Raw genomic sequence first — 25,332 nt, forward strand, 5'->3', positions numbered from 1 at the left:
AAAAAGTTTCTCACCTGAAAAAAAAAGTACAAAAAATGAATAAATAAATACACCAACGCATAACGTGTAGCAACTAGTGATTTTAGTAATAATAATAATAATAATAATAATAACAATTATTATTATCATTATTGTTGTTGTTGTTATAACATGCTATTTCCACTAAGTGCACCGTCACAGTCAGTGTCGAGATATATATATATATATATATATATATATATATATATATATATATATATTTTTTTTTTTTTAAACCGGAACTGAGGAAATACTATTATAAGTGAGGAAACATCAGAGGCAGGACAAAACCTATAGATAAAGATTTTAAAAATATACTACCACTACTACTACTACTAATAATAATAATAATATTAATAATCACAATATTAATAATAATAAATAATGATAAAATATAATAATAATAATAATAATTATTATTATTATTATTATTATTATTATTACATGCTATTTCCACTAGGTGCACTGTCACAGTCAATGTTCCTGAAAATCTTGACATATCCCAGGCTCTACAAATAATAAATAATCTATTATGCATGTAGTATATTTAAATAAAGAAATTCATAAATTGATTATTGAATTAATAATAATAATAATAAAATGGTGGAATTATGACATAGACCTGGCATTTAAAAGGTTAAAATCCTGAAAATTAATGAATATTTTGTATTTATAATTAGGACGAATGAAAATTAAAAAATAAACTCAATGAAAGCAGAAAATTATGATATTGTATTAAAACATTTAAACTTGATTGTGAAACAGCGTCATCTGCTGTTCCTCCCGCAGATGACGCTGTTTTCATTAACCCTCTCACTCCTGTGCGCGGTGGAGGCATCGCGTCGCGGATCAGCAGGACCGTCATCCTGTTTCCGTCAGTCACCATCTCTGAGTGTTTGGATCATGGATCCGTATCAGAACCAGCGAGGCGCCAGAAACCGGCTGCAGCCCAGCAGAGACTCACCAGGAGGAGCCCAGACACCTGAAGACCCCCACACAGACGCACCTGACCGCGGGAACCAGACACCGGGCAGCCGGCAGCCGCAGTAGTAAGTCACACTTAAAGTTTTACCAACATTATTAAAGTCTGACACAATGTATTAAACGCTCCTAAGCTTGATGTGTAATACTTTGATCTGTTCGCGTAGTATTTCATCAGTAACAGCATGTTTGCATGTTTGTTTTTGTATAATTTACTACTCAAGTTTCACTTTCATTTCACGTGATTCGAGAGGGAAACGGTGCGTTCACTGTTTCCCGGAAATCCCAAATGCTTCTGTGACGTCACTTAAATTACGTTTCTGTTAAGAGTTTTAACTCAAAATAAAAACTAAATCTGCTGCATCAAAAACGTTTGTTGGAGCTGCGTTTTTTGCTTGTACCGGGAAAAAATAGAGGACAATTTGACTTTTTTTAAAATCATAATCTAGAAGAAAAACAAGTCTTCTATTATAAGTACACAAATACGTTTACAGCATTATTTAATTACTTTAAAGCAACAATGATAACAATCACGATACTGTTGCTTTGCAGCACTGATAAAAGCTCACTGTAAATTACTTATCCGACCGGAAGGCTGCATTATATTTGGATTATTTATGATTCATGAAAGCAGCATTTTAATCTTTCAGCTGCACAAGTTGTTCATTTTATCAGCTTTGCGCACGCAATGGTAGTTTAATATATAGCAAAATAACACATTTTATAAACCGATTTTATACATTTTTGTTGTTGTAAAATTTGTATCTTAAAGGAAACTGTGGCTACAAACCAACAGCTGACTTATAAAAGTTAAAACATCACTCTCTGGAAAAAAAAAAACCCAAAAAACTAATAAAGTCTGGCTAAAATTCTACTTGAGCTCAGTATTTGTGTCAATGTTTGTTTGATTTTGCCACCTGCTTGTATTTACACCATTATAATATGTAAAAATCAAATGTGATTAAATTTATTAGGACAAAAACTACCTACATGTTTATTTTATTTTGTTTCTAAAGAGTTTCAAAAGCTCAAAAACAGTCTGTCTGGAACTGAAAGGTTGCCATCTCATGTTTGTAATAATTAGAGAGTTGTATACCCCATTATAATGTTTTAATGCCTTATTTGTTGCATAGAAATATTTTGATTTGTTCATTTTTGTTCAAGTTTGTGGCCTATTATACAATATGAAATTAATCAAAATATGACTGCACCAGGAAGTAAATGATCACAAAATAAGTAAAAAAAAACGTTCTGTCTCAGATTTTGAAATTTTTTGATACTCATTTAAAGAAAATACTGACATTTTGCAGCCTTCACAGCCGTTACGGCTTTAAGTCGCTCTTTCTGTCTCCGTCCTCAGCTCAAGTGGATACACCCTGATCCCTCCAAATGACTCTCTGCGAAGCAAAATCAAAATGAGTAAGCTCATGTCACTGCTGTCAGCTGTCCTACATATATTATAATGATCTTTATACATGTTGAGATTATTTCCCAAATAACAAAGCTCTGTGTTGCTGCAGTGGCTCAGAAAGAAGAGGAAGCTCTGCAGAGATGGAAAGAGGAAAACAGACCCGCTCCCGTGCAGCTGAACCCAGAGAGGCTCGGTAAACCAGCACACCCCACTGACGTGTCGACAGATAAATACGAATAAACACAAAAAAACTGGCCCAATTCTGGAGTTATTCGTCCAGAGTCTCAGAGTCAAGCATCCAGACACCTCACGACTTATCTCTCCTGGTGTGCCGAGTTTGAGCCAAGGCTGGGCCAGGTCTTTTTTTTTTTTGATAATGCCCGATGATGACGGTGTTGACAGCTGTACTCGAGCCTCCTTATTTTACAATCTGGGGCGTCACTCACCCAAAATTCACAGGCAAGTCGGGCAACTGGTTGCAGCTCGACTTATTTCCTCCGGCGTGGAGAGTTTGGTTAATGCTGAGCCAGATCATTTTTGATATGGACCCAGAGATGACAGCGTCTGCAGCCGGAATTGGGCCAGTTTATGTTGCCCGAATCTGCAGCATCATTCATCATGAGTCTCAGTCAAGTTGAGCAACCAAACACTGCCCAAATTCTTCCCTCTGGCGTGCAGAGTTTGGGCTGATGTTGGGTCATCTGATTTTTGATAACAGTCCAGTGACGACAGTGGCAGCACTCTAATTTGTTTTTTTTTTATTTGGTCCAATCTGAGGCATCATTTATCCTGAGTCGGGCAACTTACGCAGCCTGACTTTTTTCTTCTGGCACGCAGAGTTTGGTCAAACACGGGGCCAGATCATTTTGTGATGGCAGCCCGGTGAAGGCAGCGTCAGCAGCCGGAAATCAGGCTCGTTTATTTTGCCCGATTCAGGGGCATCATTCATGCCGAGTTGCGGCTAAGTCAGGCAGCCAGTTGTGGTCCGACTTATTTCTTCTGCCGTGCCGATTGTGGGCCGAAGCTGGGCCAGATCATGTTTATAAAGACCCAGTGATGGCAGCCAGAACTGGGCCAGTTTATGTGGCCACAATTTTGGGCATCATTCACCCTGAGTCTCAGCTAAGTCGAGCAACTGGACGCAGCCTGATTTATTTCTCCCGGCGTGCCGAGTTTGGGCCGATATTGGACCAGGTCATTTTGGCTACAGGGGACAAACATCTTTACTCTCACTTTCACCTCTAAGCACTCACTGCAAATCATCCTCAACTCTTCCTGTAACGCTTTTCTTAATTTGGTATGCTTATGCTGTTGCTTACATACTGACATGATGTAATACTCTGTTTCATTAATCAGGTGGTGGTAATGTCACCTTGGCTGGAGCGCGAGAGAAGCAGTTTTCGGATTTACGCTGCTCTAAACTGCAGAAGAAGGTACTCAATCACACATTCACCGCTGCAAGCTCTCATCACGCTCATCCAGTCAATTCTTCTGCACCTTTAAATATATATCGCAAACAAATATTTAACGTGACGTGTTGCTTCCAGCTGAGAAAGGAAGAGCAGGAGAGAAGGAGAAGACAACAGGAGGAGGACGAGTTACAGAAGATGAAAGACGAACAGAGGGCGAAGGTGAGACCAAGATTATGTACTTTGGCCTTTTAGCACAAGCGTCCAATTTAATCTTTAAAAAACTGCCATAAATGACTCAACAACTCTTCTATTTATATTTCAATTACAAAACAAATCATTAAAACATGAGAAAAACCAGCCATTATACACATTTTATAGATTAAACACCCTCCAGGGAGGTCTTTTCAGATGAATGCCTCAACGCTAATCTGTTCATATTTCGCTCAGCACAGTGATTTCCGTTAGTGCTTTTCGACAAACCCCAGAGTCGAATGTCAGCAGTGAACCCAGCCGTGTAAGTGTAGGTGGAAAGAGAAACAGCATTCGCAATGGTTGTTTTTCTCCAGAAAAGAATTTCACCACTCAGAATAAAGTATGTCTTGTGGCTGTGTTGTATTATGACTTTGATAGAAAACATCATTTTAATTTTCTTGTAACTTTTTACTCAATTTTTGCTAATTTTTGCTATTTTTTTCAGGGCCATGTCTTGCTCATTATTTTCAGCAATATACTTTTTTGTGCCAATTTTCAGTTAATTTTCCTCTAACTTTTTTTTTTAAAATCAATTTCTCGCACATTTTTGGGCCATGTGTTTAATTGCTCATTGGCAACCTATTTTAAACTTGATTTTAAATCAGTTTAAATAATCACTGCACCTCTTGTCTGCACTTCTGTTATTTTTAATGGTGATTTTTGTTTTATAATTTCAAAAAAAAGTCATTAATTTTACCTTTTATATCTTATCTCTTTACTGTTTTATCATAAATCTGTGTCCTTTATTATGTTTTTATATTTTATTGCTCTGGAAAGCTCTTTGAATTGCCCTGTTGTGTGAAATATTGCTCTACAAATATAGCTGCTTTGCTCTCTCCCCATGTTTTAGAAAGAACTCAAATCAATTTACTCAGGTGTCAAATGGTTCATTTTGGTCATTTTTTTCATGTTAAAAACGAACATTTCACTTGAGTGGCACATTTTCACCGCATGACATTAGTCTGTCCTCCCTCAGCGAGAGACAATATAGTTTCTGGCCTCTAGATGTCAGTAGAGACAAGCATCCACCTGAGCTGCAGCAGGTCCGTCTGTGTGTCAGAGCTCAGTCTCCGCTCACACACCCGCCATTAAACCACCTGATTAATGGCCTCATGGGTTTCCAGCAAACCAAAGACAGCTCCTCACTCCGTCCTCAGACATGTCCTACACCGCGTCTGGCCCGGTTTATGGTCTAATAGTGGTTAATGGACTGCTGCAGTTACATGAACGGGTGATTAATGCTGAGGACCAAAGTGGTATTCCACAGACCTTTTCCTGTTGCGCCATGACCTCCATGAGGCCATAGGAATGTACTGGTAATCCAGCAAATAGACACATGCGCTCTCCTGTCTATAGACGTGATCTAATGAGAGGGAGACAGAAACACGCCTCTGGGTCATGAGTTTGGGGTGCAGATAAACGCAGAGTGGAAAATTATTATGTGTTTGAAACCACAAAAACAGAGTATAGTACAGCTCCTGAGCTCAGCCTGCCTCTTTTGTATTCTTTTACTGTAAATGTATACTGTAAAAGCCCACGAGGTCAGCATCAGCAGTGCCAGAATATAATCTCAAAATGAAAATAAAGCAAATACACTGAAATTACAGGGGCCTTAGAGGGATTTCCATCTCTTTAAAGGACAATGGGATTGAGGAAATGGGATGTATCGTGTATCAATTACACTATAAAATAAAAAAAGAGAATGACCTGGAATACAATAGTGGATATATAGAAAAATACCACGTATTTTCATGACTCCAATAAACTTTTTATTGATTTATTTAATCTGATTATACCCTTTATTGTAAATCCAAGTTAAGTCAAGTAGAGCATGTTTAAAAACAAACCCAGCTGACCAAAGTGCTTAACAGCCATAAAATAAAAAACAGATAAATACAGAAGCAAAACACCAACAGGCACTAAGCTCAGGCTGTATTACAGTATACAGCGGTATTTTGAAATCCCAAAGATATGTTTTTCAGTTTCTTCATTAATACAAGTGCTTCCCTTTCTATTAAACTCATTGTGTGTAGTGCACAGCATGCACCAGAGCTCAGTCTGCAGTCTCTAGTGGTGGAACAGGCGGCTGAGCTGAAAGACACAGCGACACCTAGTGGTGCACGGAGACGTTACAGGACTGTAAACAGCCGGCGGCCAGCAGGCACAGAGAGACTGTGGAGAATAACGGCAGGTTTTTTACTCCATGTCACAAAAAATGTCATGTGGCATAGAGTAAGTGTGCAGGCGCTACCCTTTCCTCACATACTTTTTTCAGTAACATCATTTAAATATATATAGTTATAATAAGTATAAATATAGTTTTCTGGATCATTTTCTAATAATCTTCTTAAAAACTGTCATTTTCTTGTCACCTTTTACTAATTTCTTGAAATTTGTGGGACATTTCTTGCCAAGTTGTTTATTGCCTTTTACTCCATGTTTTCAAAAGAAATCAAACAAATCTTTTCTGGTTTCAAAGGGTTAAAAAACTTGCAAAAGGCGTCTGAATGCAGCACAAGAAAACAGATGTTGATCCAGGTTTTATGAATATAATATGACCTTAAAAGTCATGTTTTTTTTTATGTCTGACTGCCGCAAGTGGCTCTGCAAGTAATGTTCATGTGGTTTATGCCAATATCTTTTACTTTTCGAAAAGCATTCTCTAGACAGGTGGTGCAAATTAGCTTAACACTAAAAACACTACCCACAGTGCATCTGGTTTTTGCACAAAAATGTGTGCCAAAGTGTTGTCTACATCTCCAAGTAACCAATCAGAATACTGCACATGTACTACAGCAAGTATTGCATTCCATACTGCATATATGTTGATGTACGGTGGCTGCATGCCGTGCGTCCAGTTGCGTGCTGTGGTGTGACTGCTCTCTGTGATGCATTTCAGGCCGAGCGCCTGCAGGAGAGGAGGCGACAGGAGGATCAGAGGAGGAGGGAGCAGTTTGGGCAGGATCGCATCAGGTCAGCCTTGGATCAGGTTAACTCGGGTCTCACAACTGTCACCGTGCGGTTACAGTCTTGTGCTGTTTTGTGTGTTGTGTTGTGTTCCCTCTCGCTCTGCAATGCATCTTAGTCACTGATGTGGCATCGGATGACACAATCTGCAGACCTTTACAAAGGCAGCGCCCAGTGTCTGATCCTCCGCTGACCTATAATTGTCGCCGGAGTTAGAGCAGGCTGCGCTGTTTGTGATGGCAGATAAAGGAAAAATGGAGCTCATCAGTTGTAAATGTCAGCATGAAGACCTGTTTTACCTGTTCAAACTTTTTCCACTGGTGTAAAAATAAAAAAAAGGTTTTCCTGGGAAGACGTCAACATTAATCACTGAAGAGGTTGTGCACCTGCATAAAGCTGGGTGACATGCAAGAGACAGAATAATCGAGAGTCTACAGCCATGCACGCCGCTTCCTGACGTTGCACTTCGGCACAGAGGTGTTTTGAGCCGGCAGCCAGCTGACGTTTAGCCGACATAACGTTCAAAATCTTACGTTAGATTGTTACGATCGCTGAATTTTGCTTATTCACACTAAATGGTAAATTGACTGCGTTTATATTTCTAGTCTTAAGCCCAGTAAAAACTACGATTTTGGGCTGTCTCAGACAACCATTGTAAAAGAAACGTGTTATCTTTGGTCGTGGCTCTAAAACGGTGGTCCTTCGTCACACAGTGAGAGGGGCTTAAGGATGGCGGACGTCACGGTCGTGCCATCAAAGACAGGCTGGGATAAAATCCTGACCATAGTCCTTCAAATTGACATTGAAAATATAAAAACAAGCCGAATGGAAACATGTCGGTTTAAAAAAAAAACAAAGCAAAACTGTTTTTAGGCTTGCATGAGGTGATACAATGTTTATCATGTTCACGTCTTAGTTTAGAAAGTTGTACATGCTCACATTTGAAAATGAGCACTATAAACTGGCATGTATTTATATAGCGCTTTTCTACTCTCCATGCACGGTGCCATCTACTCATTCAACACGTTCTCATCCCAAGTCGTCACATATTGCCACTTTGTAGTAGACTTCCGCGTCGAGATATATTTCTGTATCTGCTGTTGACATTTTGGGATGCCGTTACCGTGATGTCAGCACAAGCACGGTGGGGTTACTCTGCACATGGTCATGTTTAGGCAAAAAAAGCACACCGCAACCAACGCCGGGGCGTCAACAAACGCACATGTTGGCACTGATGGTACACATTGATGGTAGGATTAGGCAAAAGAGGCATATAAGGTAAGGTGTAGAAAAAAACATCACTTTCAGACCGGAAGCAAACATAGGCCTCCAGCATGAAAGTCTGGGGTTTGCTGGACCCTTACGTCCGCCCTATAGGCGCCCTCGCCACCTTATATTAAGTCATTATCAGCAGCAATTCAAACTTACGATGCCTGCATGGGTATCGTGACTCTGCAGGTGCTGTCCACCCGCGTATAATAACAATGCAGCTGTTAAAGCAGCAGTATTTTACGAGCTCGGAACAAGAACGGGCTTTCTGTCTGCTGGTATGGAGAGTTAATTCCTCTCACGCAGACAAAGAGCATACCTGCTACTTGGCCGTAGTCTTTGAGATGTGTTCAAGTGCAACTTTTTGTGCTCAAAACCCCCAAAAAGAACTAAAAAATCGAATGATCCTTCTCTAGAGCCCAGTTTTCACAGCCTGAGCAGCACTCTCCATGATGACTCAATTGACTTGTAAAATCAGTGTAGTGCTCCTTTAAAGTGTCCGGGGCTTTTGGATAATATATATATATATATATATATATATATATACACAATAATGATTTAGAGCGTGTTCTCCAACAGCGCATCAGAGCGATTTAAATCAATTACCCCGACAGTCGAGATGTTATTGGAATATTATACACAGCCGGCTCTGAGGGAAATGGCTTGTCTAGTAGCATCTCTGGCCTCTGTACAAGAGAAACAAAAACAGGAGACGGCAGACCAATGTGTGAACCCGAAGAAACAATGAAGAGGTTTAGAAAGGGGGCTAAAGAGATGGAGCGGGACAGCACAGCACATCAGAGAGCTTGAGAGCGGCGTCAGGGAGGGACAAACAAACTTGGTCAACCTTGTGGGACTGCCAGCATCCCGAGACTGCGGAGTAAACAAATCCCCCTTCATACCTCATTATTAGTGTGTGTTTGTGTGTTTTTTGAAGGATGTAACGTGTGTGTTTATTGCAGGAAGACTGAGCGTTTTCTGCAGAGGTTTGAGAGGACGGCCTCCGCTCCGCTGGCATCCGGCAGCGCCACACACACGTCATCCAGGGTAAGCCAGCGACCGCACAATGTGTGCATGTGCGCTTTCACATGTTTTGTTTGTACACACGGAGGCTCGGATGCACACATGCCTGCTCTATAGGTCCCAGGGTTCAGCCTCATATCTGTGGCCGTGGGGTCGGGAGACTGACGCTCTGCGGTGATTCACACCAATACATCTGCCTTTGTAAGCTGTTTTCTGAATAAATACTCTTGGGTGCGGAGGTTTTCATCGTCCGGGGCAGCGCGGGTATTAAGCGGTATCCCCAGTTGGCCGGGCGGGGTGAGGAGCCAGATCCCCCTGCAATTATCTCCTGGTCAGAGCCGGGGCACGCAGCAGTACAGCGTGGTGGAGTAAAAAGGAAGTGTAAATACACGGAGGAATAGGCCGCTGATTTCCCTCTCCGTCTGTCTGTTCCTTTCACTCTCTTTTGTTTTCTCTTGCTTCCTTTTTTTCCTCGTTTCTCAGCCCGTCTTCCTCCTCTCTGCCTGTTAGCTTTCCTGGGAGGGAATGAGCAGAGGGCGGAGTTCAAGGGACTTCCCAGAGTTCACACTGAGCAGAGACAGAGACACAACATGACATGACTGCGAGGGGAGTCTGCACGAGACAGAGTGGAATAACCTGCGCCTGGTAAAAGTACCTGGAGGAAACCCAAGCCAATCACGTGCCCCAAAGGGGGGCAACCACTCGCCCTTATTGTGAATAACTTTTTTTTTGTTCCGTAATTACTGCCATTAATCTTCAAATCAATAAGAGGTCAGAGCTATTCTTAGCTCATTTATTGGAGAGTGTTGACAGCTTCTGTCAGAAAGGCAGACACGCTGCTAATAGCGCTCCTCCGCCCAGCCTGTCAGTGATGTACCAGAGAAGAAGAAGGAGCGGAGGAAGCGGCCCGCGGGCGAGCTGAGTTTCGCGCTGCGCTCCTCTGCGAGCGGATTATGTGGCGACTGACAGCACCGCTAAAAGTGCACACGCAGCTCCCTCGGTGGACACAGGAAATGTTTTCTTTCTGGGCTTTTCTCACTGTTGTGCATTTTCTGCTCGCTCTTTTTCTCACACTGACCTGATGCAAATCTGTCAGCGGGCGAGTAGGCGGGGAGACACAGAGACAGAGACATACAGAGAGACAGAGACAGAGAGAAAGAGAGACGGAGAAGGAGACAGAAAGACAGAGAGACAGAGAGAAAGACACATACAGACAGAGAGAGACATACAGAGAGACAGGGACATACAGACAGAGAGAGACATACAGAGAGACAGAGAAAGACATAACGAGACATATAGACAGAGAGAAAGAGACAGAAAGAGACAGACAGGCAGATAAAGAGACAGACAGACAGAGAGACCGAGAGAGTGGAAGACAGAGACAGAAAAAGAGAGAGACAGACAGAGACAGAGGGACAGACAGACAGATAGACAGACAGAGACAGAAGAACAGACAGTGAGAGTGTGAGACAGACAGAGAAAGATAGACAGAGAGATTGAAAGACACAGAGACAGACAGATGGAGATCAAGAGACAGACTGCCGGGGCAGACAGGGGGACAGACGGACAGACAGAGATTAAGAGACAGAGAGAGACAGATAGACAGAGAGATCGAGAGATACACAGACAGACACACTGACAAAGAGAGACAGACAGACCGACAAAGAGATTGAGAGAGAGACAGACAGAGAGACAGACAGAGACCTTGGGTCAAACTATGGTGTGGAGAAAAAAAGAAAGCGGTCAGTTACAGTAATAAAGAAGTCTCTGTTTTATGGTGGGACACACACACACACACACACACACACACACACACACACACACACACTCACACACACGCACACAGAAATACACACACACACACACACACACACACGCACATGCACACAGAAATACACACGCACACGCACACAAAAACACATACACACACAAAACGGATGATACCAAGGTTACAGACGGCAACAAAGACTCATGTCTTCCCGCCTTCTTATGTCACTTTGTCTCCTCTCACTGCGTCTCCTCACCTCTAATGTCTTCTTCTCCTCTCCTCTTGTTTTGTCTCATCTTGTCTCCTGTCTTCTTCTCTTCTTTCCTTTTTTATTTCCTTAATTACATTGTATTCCTGTCCCCTCTTCTTCTCTCCTCTTCTGTCTTGTCTCATCTTGCCCCTTTTTGTCTCTTCTCTCTCCTTTCTTTTCCTTTCCATCTACTGTCCTCTCATCTTCTTTTCCCTCATTTATTTCCTTTCCTCTCATTTTCTTTCCATCCTCTCATGTCCCCTCTCCTTATTTTGTCCCACCTTATCTCCTGTCTTCTTCTCTAATGTCCTTTTCTTTTCCATTACTTCTTCTTTTCCAATTTACTTTTTCTTGTTTTAACGTCCTTTCCTCTCAATTTTTTGTCCCATCTTATCTCCTGTCTTCCTCTCTCCTGTCCTTTTCTTGATTTTCCTTTCCTCCTTTCTTCCCCACATTTACTATATGTTTTCCTCTCCTCATTTCCTCTCCTTTCCTTCTCTCAATTTATCCTATCTTTTCTCCTGTGTTCTTCTCTCCTGTTCTTTTCTCTCCTTTCTTTAATTTTTCTTTCCAACATCCTTTTCCTTTTCTCCCCTCACCTTTCCTTGTCATTGCTTCCCTGTCCTCTTATTTCCTTCCCTTTCCTCTCATCTCCTCTCGCCTTGTTTTGTCCCATCCTTTTTCCTGTCTCCTCTCTCCATCATTTTCCTTTCCCCTTCTCTCCCCAGTTTTGTCTTGTCTTGTCTCCTTCCCTTGTCTCACCCTGCTTTTCATTTCCTTTCCTTTCATTCTCTTTCATTCCTCTTCTGGCCTTTTCTTTTCCTTCCTTTTCTGTCCTTTCTCCTCCTCTCCCCTTGTTTTGTCCCATCTCGTCTCCTGTCCTTTTCTCTCCTTTATTTTCCTTTCCTTGCCTACTTTTCCGTTCTATTTTTCTTCTTGCCTTTTCTTTTCATTCCTTTCTTGTCCCCTCATCTTTCCCGTTGTCTTCTCCGGTCTGGTCTCCTCCACCCTCGCTTTCTCCTATCTTGTCTCCTGTCTTTTTCTCTCCTGCCCTTTTCTCTCCATGCCAACATTCTCTTTCATTCCTCTTCTGGTTCTTTTTCTTTCTTTCTTTTCCCTTCCTTTCATTTTCTTACTTTCCCTCTCTTCCCCCCATTGTCCTATATTGTCTCCTGTCTTCCTCTCTCCTGTTCTTTTCTTTTCCTTGCCTTTGTTTCCTTTCTACTTCTTTTCTTGTCTTTTTTATTCCTTTCTTGTCTTCTCATCTTCTTTCCCTCCCTGTTCTCTGTTCTCGTCTCCTCTACCATTGTTTTCTCCTATCTCCTCTCCTCTCCTCTCCTCTCCTCTCCTCCTCCCTCTCCTCTCCTCTCCTCTCCTCTCCTCTCCTCTCCTCCTCCTCCTCCTCCTCCTCCTCCTCCTCCTCCTCCTCTGCAGACTCTCCCAGGCTGCAGCTCTCTCAGATAGACGTCACAGATTAGGAGATGAAAGCTTGCGGCCGCGGAGCAGCAAAAGTCAAACTTTTTGATGTGGTTCTCGCTGGGACCCTGGGATCTGTTGTTCTTTCTACAATGGCTCCATAAGACACATTGATCTCCTCTGCATATCCTCTGTTTGTGGGCGTGTGTGTGCGGTGTGTGTACATGTGTGTGTGCCTGAGTGGGAGATTTTAAGCTTTGATGGGAGCAGCGAGAGCTCACACAGGTGGGCCGTGTGTTCCTTCTTCCTCTCCTGCCATCCTAAATAAACACTTCCCTCAGCCATTAGCTCCCCTGAGACAAGAAAACGGAGAGTGAAAATGACTGTGTGTGTGTGTGTGTGTGTGTGTGTGTGTGTGCAGTAAATGTACACTACATATATTTTAAAAAAAGGGAATAGACTTTCTTTTTCAGTATAAAAGTCCTGCAAAAGACGTTTTTTTTTTTGTAGGTCGACTCAGAAGTTTTGCCCTTTTACCCTCGTCAAAAAGCCAATGGGATTGTTCCACTGGATTTTGGATTTATGGTGCTCAAGATAATCATCACAAATAAACACCACTTTTATGATTTTTGAAATATAAATGCAAATGCCAGAAAAAAAAAAAGTTAGGCCATAAACTCCTCTGTTTTCAACCCTTTGAAAATAACCACTTTTCCTGTGCTGCTCTCAGATGCCTTTCACTAGTATTTTTTTCAAAAACATGAGGGAAAAAGACATTGATCAAGTTGGAAAAAAATATCCTGCATATTTCTAGAAATTAGCAAAAGGGAACAAGAAAATGACTGAGACCGACCGATTGACCGGAAATTAGCGAGGGGGATTATTAGATAGTCAACAAGTTATAGAATTTCTTCTTTTTTTTTTTTTAGAAAAAGAGACAATTATTAAAATTTTACCAAAAACCTAAAAAAAATACCCAGAAAATTATATTTATTATTATTATTTTTAATTTATATTAATATTTTGGAAGAAATTAAATGTAATATAATATAATATGCTTTCTTGCGTGTATAATCACTGGTTGCAATCTGCAATCCACAACACTGGATGCCACTAAATTCTGCACGTGCTTGAGTTCCTGACAACCTCTGTAGCCCCAATTAGCCACTTGTTAGCATTTTTAGACACGTAAGACATGTTTAGACACAAAATTCACGGTTGGGGTATTTACAGACATAAAACTAAATGTGAAAATCTCTAAAGCTTTTGTTAACCACAGACCTTACATCAGCCACCTAACCAAAAACCCACTCACTTTAAGACAGGGGAACTGGGAGTGCAAAAAATGTGAACTCCTTTCCAGGTTTTAGGACTCCTTCCTGCAGCTCTCTATTAGATTTTCACTGAGTAATCTCGGCTGCAGACTGAACACCAGCATGCAAACGTCTCTTCATAGAAAGCTGCTCTGTGCCTGTTACGACACACATTATACAGAACTGGTTATTGCACAAGACAAACTCATTGAACTTCTACCTGCTTTTTTTCATTTTGTCATTCATCTCTGAATGTTTTGATTGCAGCTTTTTTCCTCCTTAAACTATCCTGTACTCTTTTTTTTACTCAGTTTATTCTATGTTCATACAAATTGCAGGTATTTGCTTTGCCGTGCATCAATAGATGCTGTTGCCCATGTTTTGATATTCACACTGTAATAATTAAAGGCTGATTTTATCATATACCATAAATCCAGTGGATCTCTGAGGTAAATACACTTGTACTTGTACTGCCCCTTTCTAGTCTTCCAACCATTCAAAGCTGTTTCACTACATATCACATTTCACCCATTCACACACACATTCATACACGTTACAAAACAAGGTGTCACCTGCACAAAGCTCTTTTTACACAGAAGTTGCACTACGGGACCATATCACACAGTGTGTGACTTTGGATAGCATGCTGGCATCATGGAACCGAGAGAGGAATGATATTTACCACAACAGCATTGGTCTCTAATGTGACGTATAACAAACGCGTCAGCAGCACTTTGTGAACAACAACAATGGCGTAACATGGCAATAATGATTGTTTACCATACATTATACGGCAGCTGATCTCATCCACTGCTCGGAGGGTAAGGCAGAGTTTCCCACACATTCATTCATTTGTGGCAGGCTGCCGCAATGAAATCACCTGCTGCCACAAACAGATTTTCTACCTCTACTGAAATATATAAACGGTGTGGTTATTCATTACGCCACACTTTTGGGCTGCAGAGCATACTGTTGTCACAGACGGAGCAGTGGAACACCAGGCGCATTAACAGTGAAACCATTCGTCATACTGGGTCTAAAAGTTTGCATTCACTCACTCTGCACTGTGCTTCTCCTCTCATGTATTGATCTGATCAGCTCTGACTAGATCAATTCATCAATCATCCAAGCTGCGACTCAAACTGCTGCTGAGGGATAAAAATAACTCATGATGAGTTTCGTGTGCTCTCCGATCACAAACAAAATAAATATTACTCACACACTGCGGGTGTTGAGATATTTAATTGTGGATCAGTATAAGGACTTACCAAATTTGAGCCACACTGCCAAAAACGGCTAAAACAGAGAATATTAAAATAAATAAATCAGTCATACTACTGTAAGTATACCCATAAATGTAACCCCAAATTTGTTGCAAACTACATCACGATCCATTGTTAGTGCCAGTCATGTGTACAGATCAGAACCCAAATGTTAACCCTTTGAAACCTGGAGCAACATCTCTTTTCTTTTGCTGCTTTCAGACATCTTTCACAAGCATTTCAACATTTCCCCTGAGTAAATAAGGGTGATTTATTTCAAAAACATGGGAGGAAAAAAGGCAATGAGCAACGTGTTAAGAAATGTTTCACAAATTGCACAAAATTAGTAAATTTTGAAAATAATGCTTGAAAAAGTTAGGGGAAAATGTCTTGGGGAAAAAAGAAAACAGCTATGGGGGCGGGGGCACTTTTTCCAAGACTTGTTTGCTTTTTTTAAAAAAAAAATTCTATATCCTTTTTTTCCTTCAAATTTTAAGGGTAATTTTTTGTCATTTTTTAAAACTAATTTCTAGTTAATTTTGGGGTCATTTTTCTTTCATTGCTCATTGCCTTTATCCCTGTGTTTTTGAAAGAAATCAAGCCAATTTGCACAGATTTCAAAGGGTTAAGGAGCACAGAAACTACACGCTCTTTCTACTGCACTGTAAGGCTGCACTTTCCATTCATCTCTAATAGCTTCTTTATCAGGAGTGCGGAGGCTCAGTTTTGTGTTTACTATAGGCTGTTTTTTTGATAATGACCTTTACAGTCAATACTGATAAGATATTATCCGTCTTTCTACTTCTGAAGGGCATGTCACTGCGCCTTGTAAGTAACCTTTTTCGTTATATATTAAATCTTTTGTTGTCAGAGTGAGGCGGTGGAGAGTCAACAGAAGGAGCCAAAAAGTGAGAGAGACGTAGAGCTGGAGCACCGGAGGTAGGTACAACATGTATACATTGTTTTATGCAGGAATTAAAATGATGAAAGACTCTCTGCTCAATGGAAATAAATTACGCTGACTTCAAACTACAGAGGCAAAAACATGCTCAACAAGATTAATTTGTTTTGTTCATCACTTTGGAATAAAACCCGTAAAGACTGGCCAGGTTGCAGTTTACTGACCTCACTTTATTTTAGCGGGTTTAGAAGTTTAAAAAAGCTGTCAAAAACATCCCGCTCGCTGCCGTCTAGAGCCTGCCAGCACGAACAGTTATAAAGTACAGCATTAGTTAGTTTTATGTGGACCATTTTGTTGATTCATTTTATTTTGACAGGGTGAACTCAGCCTTCCTGGACAGACTCGAGGGTCGAGGCAGAGCGAGTGAGAAAGAGACGAAGGAGGAAGGCGTTCAGGAGGACATCAGACACCAGCGGCCAAACCAAAGTGGACAACAGCTCCCCTCAGCTCACCTGAACGCAGACCCCGAACAGAGCTACTCCGACTGTGCCGAGGACGACGGTGAGCTCAGAGTCCTTCTTACAGCAGGGATACTAAACTTGTTATGTTTGGGGGCCACTTTTGCAAAATGACAAAAAGCCAGGGGCCAGTCGCACGACGCCATACTTGTTTCTAGGATTTTATAACATTTCTAAGATTTTTTTGCTGTTTCTAGGATTTTAGGTCATTTCTCAAATCTCAGGACATTTACAGGATTTTAAGACTTTTCTAGGATCTTAAGACATTTTTAGCATTTAAGGACCTTTTTGGATTTTTGGACACTTCTCAGATTTCAGGACATTAAAACGTTTCTGGGATCTTAAGACGTTTATAGGATTTTAGCACCTTTTTGGAGTTTAAGACATTTCTCAGATTTCAGGACATTTCTAGGATATTAAGACATTTCTGGCATTTTAGGAAATATCTCAGATTTAAGGACATTTCTGGGATTTCATGATGTTTCTTGGATTTTAAAACATTTCTGGTATTTTAGGACACTTCTCGGATTTTAGGATGTTTCTCAGAATTTAGTACATTTCCAGAATTTAAGGACATTTTTTTGAATTTTAGGACATTTCTCGGATTTTAGGATATTTCTACAGTTTTAGGATGTTATTCCCATGTAAGAATATATCTAGGATATATCTTTAAGACACGTCAAGCAGTTTTAGCACATTATTCGGATTTTAGGACACTTCTAGATTATAGGTTAGTTCTGGATTTAAGGATAATTTTAGGATTTAAGCACATTCCTGGGATGATAGGACGTTTCTCAGATTTTTGGACATTTCGCAGATATTAGGAAACTTCTCGGATATTAGGACATTTCTAGGATATTACCTCTGTCGGGGGATGTGGGCGATCCTCCACTGGCACTTTTTTTGATAAACAAGCTCTATTTTGATGCTGTTTTATGCTCTCTGGCACCTTATGTATACAAAAAGTACAAAAATAGTTTCCAGTGTTAATCACTTTATTTTTATTGTGAATCAGAAAATTGCGGGGCTATCCGACAGCCTATCAGGGGCCAGATTTTGCCTGCAGGTTCTAAGTTAAGTATCACTGTTGTACAGTTTCTCACGCCTTTTTTTAGTCTGGCTCAACGCTGGTTAACCAAACCTAAAATCAGCCATGTGACAAAAAGTTGCCCACCTCATCCTTTCTTAGAAGTACTGTGATTGTCTGTTTAGTCTGCGTTAAATCAAAGGCTTTACGTGCTTCAAGTATGTAGGCAGGAAGTTATGCGTGGTACGTAGTGATACTGTAGCTCCTGGCATTCAAATCCTGCTGATACTTGTAGCTTGTGGGAAACGTGTGTGTATGTCTTTAAGTGTGAGTAAGAAAGTATTTTCCCCTCATTCTTGGCACAAACCTTTACCTTCTATGGATTGAGCAACATATCAAACACATTTGCATGCGTGAGTTTGCAGACAGGAAAAAGAGAACATGGGAGTGTAAGCCCGGCACACACAAACACACTGTATGTCATTAGGCTGCTGTCAATCAGAGAGCTAAATTCTCCAGGAGAGCTGAACCCAGGCCAGACTGACAGAGTCTCGGCCTGCAGCCAAACGAGAGCAGTCCCGCCCTGATATAACTGCTTTGGATTGACATGCTGAGTTTGATACCTGACTGGTTGCCATACACAAATGAATAGCTGCCACTCACAACAGGACAAAGACTACAAACAGAACGTCATGTTCATTATCTGCTGCACTTAAGCATTTACTGCTCCTGCAGGCGAGCAGGCCACATGGAGTGAAACTCATTCTTTCTGTATGTTATTGTTAGTGAGGGAAAGTTACATGTTACATTAGCTGTGTTACATGTACTGGAGTATCTTTTTTGTTTTAAAATAAAAACTGGACTTTGAAGAGACGTGTTTTTGCAGAATATGCAGAATAACTATGCATATACATGCAAATAAATTACTGAAACAAAATGTTGATATATGCTTTAAGTAAACCATAAAACCAAGACAATTAAAAGACCAGCTAAGATACACCCTGGCATTGGCATGTAAAAGATGACATGTAAAAGTCCTGCTTTAAAACGGCCTGAAGGAACCAAACAGTGCAACTTCAAGTCTTTCTACACAAGATTCCACATATATTGATCTGCATATATAAAGGCTCTTTTTCCAAAATCCATATGAACACTAGCTATAGGGTCCGTACTGAGTATGTACAATATGTAGAATTTTAATACTTTGCACTCAAACGTCAAGAGTTGTACCTAAATCAGTCCACAACAATACTAAATACCCATACCTTCTCAACCAGAAAAGTGGTTTTGGGGGGTTTAGTTGCTCTTGTAGTGACATATAACTGACACATTAGAGTGTCCATGCACATATCATGTACTGTGGAGACAGACGGGGGTAAAGGGCAAAACCTAACTCACTAAAATACGAGTGCTACCAAATGGAGTTAGCTGATTTTGGGCTGCTGCAGGCTGCCACGCATACAGTATCACTACAGCTCTCCTCAGCTGTAGGAACAGGTGGAAGAGGTCAAAAGGTTTGCAGCCTGTGCGCTATCCTCTGTCTCATCGTAAGACTCTTGTCCCACCCAACTACCCATCCAAACAGTGGCCACAGCAGGGCCATTTCACCAGTCCGAGGTTAAGGCTTAAATACCCCAAAACATCTCAAGCCTTCAGTCCTGGCACTGCCACTGCGGGCACAATAATGCATGTCGGAATCCCACAACATCCTTAATCCCTGTCGGCTGCATCCGCCGGTCACGGTCTATATTTTACCAGCGTGCTGATCTGGTCTTTCCGTTCTGTCATTACCTGCCGGTGCCAATCTCCTGCCTGGTCGTGTGACGGGCTGGCCTCTCTTGTTCGGCTCTCACTACTGCCCAGCCCTGCCTTTCTGATTATCTGGCCCGAAAACTGGACGAGCCTGTGGCAGGAAGAACCACCACCAGATGCCAAAGTGGTCAGACAGACGAGTTTTAGCGCTGCCCGAAAGACGTGACTGCAGACTTCAGAATCCCTCCTTTCCTCCTCTTAATTTCATGCATTTTTATGCCTCAGCGCCGGCAACAGCCATTACGGCTTGTCTGTCTATCCCATTCTTAGGAACGTCCTGTGGGAATTTCTTTAAATTTGGCACAAATGTCTACATGGACTCAATTATGAACTGATTAGATTTTGGTGGTTGAAGGTCAAAGTGAGCGTGACCTTGTATCTCTATCATTCTCGTTAATGTGATATCTTAAGAACACCTTGAAGTAATTTCCTCAAATTTGGCACAAACGGCCACTTGGACTCAACGATGAATTGCTTAGAATTTTTTGGTCAAAGATCACTGTGACCTTGCAACCATTTAATGCTTGTGAACAGGATATCTCAATAAAGCCTTGAGAGAATTTCTTCAAATTTGGCACAAACGTCCACTTGGACTCAATGACAAACTGATTCGATTTTGGTCGTCATAGGTCAAAGGTCAAGGCCATTATTACCTTATGTTTGTCTCATTCTGGTATCTAAATAACACCTTGAGGGAATTTCCTTAAATTTGGCACAAACGTCCACTTTGACTCAACAATGTATATATTATAATTTTTTGGTCAAAGATCACTGTGACCTTGCATCTCTCTCATGCTCATGAACTGGGTATCTCAAGAACATCTTACTGGACTTTTTTCAACTTTGCCACAAACATCCACTTGGAGTCACGAATGACCTGAACATTTTTTTTTTGGATCAAAGGTCAAAGTCACCGTGACCTTTCATTCATCTCATGCCTGTGATATCTCACGAAGCCTTGAGGGTATTTCATCAAATTCAAATGTCCACTTGGACTGATTAGAATTAGGTGGTCAAAGGTCAAACATGTTATTGGCCATAACTCAAGAACTCACATGCTAATTATGACAAAATTTCACACAAATTTTAAATATGATAAAATGATGAAGTGACGACATTTTATGGCCAAAAGGTCAGCTTCACTGTGACAGCATAATAAAAACGGTGCTGATTGTATTGATCTTATTTGCTGCATGATAGAAAATGTGAGTAAAGCATGCGTGTTTTTACAGACATGAATGTAAAGTGCATCTTGACTAATTTGCAGAGGCATACAACTGCAAGGAGTTAATTTCAGTTGACCAAATAGCTGTGGAAAGAGCATTTGGGGGATTAACTCAGATTGTGTGTGCAAAATATGCAACAACAGCATTTTACTAGCTCAGCCACAAAAAGAAAAGAATGACAGTAAGTGCATTGTACAGTATGTCAGGAAACTCAGAGAACTCTCTTTCAACAGAAGCCTCGTGGGAACAATAATGAATAATCTGAGCTTTATGAGGATTATTTCTTTCCTTTGTGCTTTCCAGACTCTGACTATGACTGGGCCTTGATGAAACTGATGAGCAGCTTTCCAGACTGCAGCAGAGTCTTCCTAGAGGACATCCTTGACCAGTGCAACAATGACTATAATCAGGCCTACACACTACTCAACTGCACGCTGAATTAAAATTTATATTGTGATTGACACTTAAGGAATTAAGCCAAGGGGGGAAAAATGTATTGAGTGTTCAGGTGATAAAAAAAAGCTATGAGTTTCCTTGGGGGTGGATGCATTTAAATGCTGCCTGCACTACACAGCTGTATTAAATATATACCTATAAAGTAGTATGTCCTTCTTGTAATCTGTTTTTGATTATGCCATTAATCACCGAGTTTTTGGTGCCTTGTATCTGTCTGCGTGCACTCGTGAGTCATGTTGGGTTTTCGCCCTGACATGGAGTTGAATTGATGTTCGTTTTCACCAGTTTAGTTGAAGGTCATCGCCATGACTCACAATCTTCAGATCATATTTGGGGCTCTTAATTAAATCAGTGTGTGCACATGGAAGGAAGCTCGGCCCAAAACGCATGATGCTTTTTTGTTTGTCTTATAATCAAAGTCGCATGTGATGTATCTATAGCCGGATCCTGCGGGATAAAAAAAGACGTAGGATTTTCTCTGGAGAGCTTCAAGGCTACGATAAAGCAGCTTTTTGTGAACTCTCACAGTTTGTGTGTCATAGCCGCGTCAGACCGCTCTCTTTCATCAGTGTGTTATATCCAGCGGTGGGAGGGTGGGGTTTCCAGGTGGGCAGAGGGCACGGAGCTGCTGAGCCGGACAGCAGAGATGGTTATCACCTGACCGAGGAAACAAAGAACAAAAGGGTGGTGCTCTCAACACGGGGGGACTAAAAATCCCCTTCTACTTCGACATGAAGTCATACAGGGAGCGTTTTACTGCTGATGTCATCCAGAAAAATGTCTTTCCTCTGGAGATCAGCAAGAAACTCAATGTCACTCTGCAGCTCTGCACTCATAAATACCAGATAACTAACAAAAATATGAACGCTTTATTTTACAGGTCTGTTTCTAATAATTTCCCAGTCCTGAAATTGGTGCTGACTACAGCCCAAATGAGCTCAATTTAAAACCAAGTTAATATAATTTCATCATTCATTTTTTATTGGATGCATATTGAATCATGTTTGTATAAGAAATAGTAGTTCAGCTGATTAAAAGGTTATGATAATGAGAAATATTTGTGTGGTGCTGCACTCTCGATTCTCCTTCTAATAAGCTCTTTACTACAGAGTTCTTTTCTATAACCTAAGGGGGAAATTATTGGCAAAATTATGAGAAAAATCTTGACCTGACAACATGTATTTCTGCTGTTAAGTTGGGTATTTTAACATGGGGGTCTATGGAGATTGGAGCCAGCCTCAAGTGGCCATTAGAGGAACTTTTTGGGACTTTCAAATTGGCTTCATTTTTCAGCCCAGGAGGCTGAAATTTGGCAGTCCCTCCAGGACGTTTTGGCCTGTTTTGTGATTGTTGTGGCCTTAAATGCCTGATTTAGTGGCTGCTTTTTGACAAATTGCAATTGAAGTTGCAATATTTTTTGGCATTTCTTTTCTTTTCATCATAAGAGTTTTTTAAGCTACAATGACAAAGGATCACATCATGATATGCTACATTTTTAGAGCCAACATTGGTGTAAAATAAAGAAAATATTTAAGTAAGTCTTGGCTGCTCCCATGTTTTCTTTGTCACATAAATCAGAGCCAATCAGGAAGATTTGGAAAATCAGCGAGGTCGACGAAGATGAAAGAACTGATCTGACACAACATCAAATCATTATATATTGTGAACGTCACATTCATTTGTGAAACCCTGAAAGGATGTGACCACTCAACAGTATTTGCATTAGAAGGTAACATTAGTGCATTATGGGAACCATGTGTCCTGCTGTATGACTTCAGACTAATGTGATGTTATCATATTATGCTGTTTTTTCTTGTCAGGTAGCTTTAAGAAAACAGCTTTATTTGGGTAACTAAAGTCGAAATATGAAGTTTGATAAAGTTACGGTAAGGCTTCAGGCTGGGTGGGGAATCATCGGATGAGGTCATCGTATGTAGCAGTATGTGTTTTGCAAAATGTGGGCGCCCTTTGCGTGTATCACTATCAAGTAAAGAGGAAAAACCCCTAGAAATGAACTGGCTGTGTGTACGTGTGTGTGGGAGGAGGTGGGGACACGCCGCTTCTCCGTCGCCTAATCAATACGGATCACTTCATGTCTGCGCGCTGATGAGACGCTGCTGTGGGAAGGTATCGCGTGATGTCTCCTCGGGCGGTGTGGATCTCTTACAGGACAGTTCAATCAGCTCAAATGGAAACAGCTCTGGGATCCAGTGCAGCAGATCTGTTCCAAGAAGCAGGTTCAACGAGTTATCTGGATCAAAACATGAAATCCCCTCAAATTTGTTACGTGGACTGATGGAGAGAGATTTCAGATAAGTCAGTCAACATGGTTCTTGGAAGGTTTGCTCTCTCTCTGTGTGTGTGTGTGTGTGTGTGTGTGTGTGTGTGTGTGTGTGTGTGTGTGTGTGTGTGTGTGTGTGTGTGTGTGTGTGTAGGTTGTATACAGTATTTCTAAGAAGAGCATTAAGGAGTTGCATTCTTTTCTGTGCGTCTGCTCTGAATTAATGTCTGTTTAAGACTGTCCTCCTGCATTAGTCATCTCCTCAGACAGCTGAAAACAAGCGTCTACGTTCGGTGCCAAAGCGGAAGGTAGTGCAAGTTTTATTGTTTATTAGGGAGGGAGCTGCAACACATGGATGGATGGGCATACAAAGTGCGTGACTTCAACTCCAAAGACACATCAGGTTTGTTACACTTCATCAGTAAACGCCTCATTATCAGAGCAGAGAGTTAATTAGGTAGAAAATTTCACTCAGCTGTTCTGTGGTCCGACTTGACTTATCATGATATCTGGCAAATGTTGGGGCAGCCCAGTCACAAGAAGAAAAAGTTTGTATTATACATATCTGCAAACCACAGATACAGTTCAAGTATCATATCAACGTTTCTGGTGAAACAGTTCTGGTTACATTTATCTGAGCCATCTTTGCCACAAACACCAGATTTTTAAAGCTAAAACATGGTCCACGGTTTCCCACACATTCATTTACTTGAGGCGGGCCACTACAATGAAAACATCTGCCACCACAAACAGATTTTACAGCACTAATGAAATATATAAACAGTAAGGATAGTCACTGCACTACACTCTCGGAGCGCCGAGCATACTGTTGTCACAGATGGAGCAGAAAAACACAAGGCTCAGTGAAAGTGAAACTTTCTAAAAGTTTGCATTCACCTGCTCTGCACTCTGCTTCTCTTCTCATCCATCAATCTTATCAGCTCTGACCAGATCAACTGATCAGTTACCCACGCCACGACTCAAACTGCTGCTGAGAGGATTAAAATAAGTCATGATGAGTTTCGCCTGTGTTCACAGACCCACAAAAATGTCCGAATTTAGAGAGGGGGCACAGAAAGATATAAAAAGGGACACATGCACATAAGATTAAAAAAAACATTACCAGTATATTAGTGTTGTGTACACGGCTCTACAGCAGACAAGTATGCCTTTCTGTGTGTGTGAGTTGTTTTGGTGTGTCACATTCGATTAGACCATAAAGTTGCGGGCTACAACATAACAATAACAACAAGTGAAAAAAAGCAAAGTCAGATGATAACTGTGAATTTGTCATAAGGACCCCTCAAATGTTATTTGCATTTACTTTACTGTTCATATAAAGATATTGATCGGTACAGCTTTAAATGCCTTCTCCTTACAGTTATAAAATCTCACAAAAAGTCTTTATGTCATGTTAAATTCAGCACACTAGCAGCACGTTTCATCAGATCTATTTTTAGAAAGACAGTCAACAGCTTGTCCATATAAAATTCACCTGGTGTGTGCATCATGTCTTTGTCCTGCAGAGATTTAATCCCACATTTTCAAGTTCTTGCTCATGTTCTTCGCTCGGGTTTTCCCCCGCTAGACTGTTTTCAGGGCTGACTAACCCAGACAACCAGAGAGACGAGGATCAGACATGAGGAGGAATCCACAGAAAATTAACAAATCTGTAAAAACAAGAAAAACAAAACTCTCCAAAAAGACAGAAAGTCCCAAGTTAAAGTCATGTTTATTATCCTAATTCTGATTAATATGATGTAGCCAAC

The 25,332-nt window shown here is 41.0% G+C and overlaps 1 protein-coding gene across 1 annotated transcript; it reads left to right on the forward strand.

Annotated features, from left to right (window-relative positions):
- Positions 1–829: 829 nt before the first annotated feature.
- Positions 830–22,820, forward strand: epsti1 (epithelial stromal interaction 1). The gene is made up of 10 exons (XM_042494981.2): positions 830–1,067; positions 2,360–2,418; positions 2,520–2,603; positions 3,767–3,843; positions 3,958–4,041; positions 6,974–7,047; positions 9,273–9,357; positions 16,214–16,281; positions 16,620–16,804; positions 21,130–22,820. The coding sequence occupies exons 1-10, from the start codon at positions 922–924 to the stop codon at positions 21,267–21,269; spliced, it is 1,002 nt and encodes a 333-aa protein (XP_042350915.1). The 5' UTR covers positions 830–921; the 3' UTR covers positions 21,270–22,820.
- Positions 22,821–25,332: the final 2,512 nt, after the last annotated feature.

Source organism: Plectropomus leopardus, chromosome 10 (genome assembly GCF_026936395.1).
Source record: "Plectropomus leopardus strain MGB_pleo_1.0 chromosome 10, ASM2693639v1, whole genome shotgun sequence".
In the NCBI taxonomy this organism is placed as follows: Eukaryota; Metazoa; Chordata; class Actinopteri; order Perciformes; family Serranidae; genus Plectropomus; species Plectropomus leopardus.

Coding starts and splice junctions, on each gene's coding strand:
- epsti1 (XM_042494981.2), top strand. CDS start 922: ATGGATCCGTATCAGAACCAGCGAGGCGCCAGAAACCGGCTGCAGCCC. Junction 2,419..2,519: donor GCGAAGCAAAATCAAAATGA/GTAAGCTCATGT, acceptor GTGTTGCTGCAG/TGGCTCAGAAAGAAGAGGAA. Junction 2,604..3,766: donor GCTGAACCCAGAGAGGCTCG/GTAAACCAGCAC, acceptor TTCATTAATCAG/GTGGTGGTAATGTCACCTTG.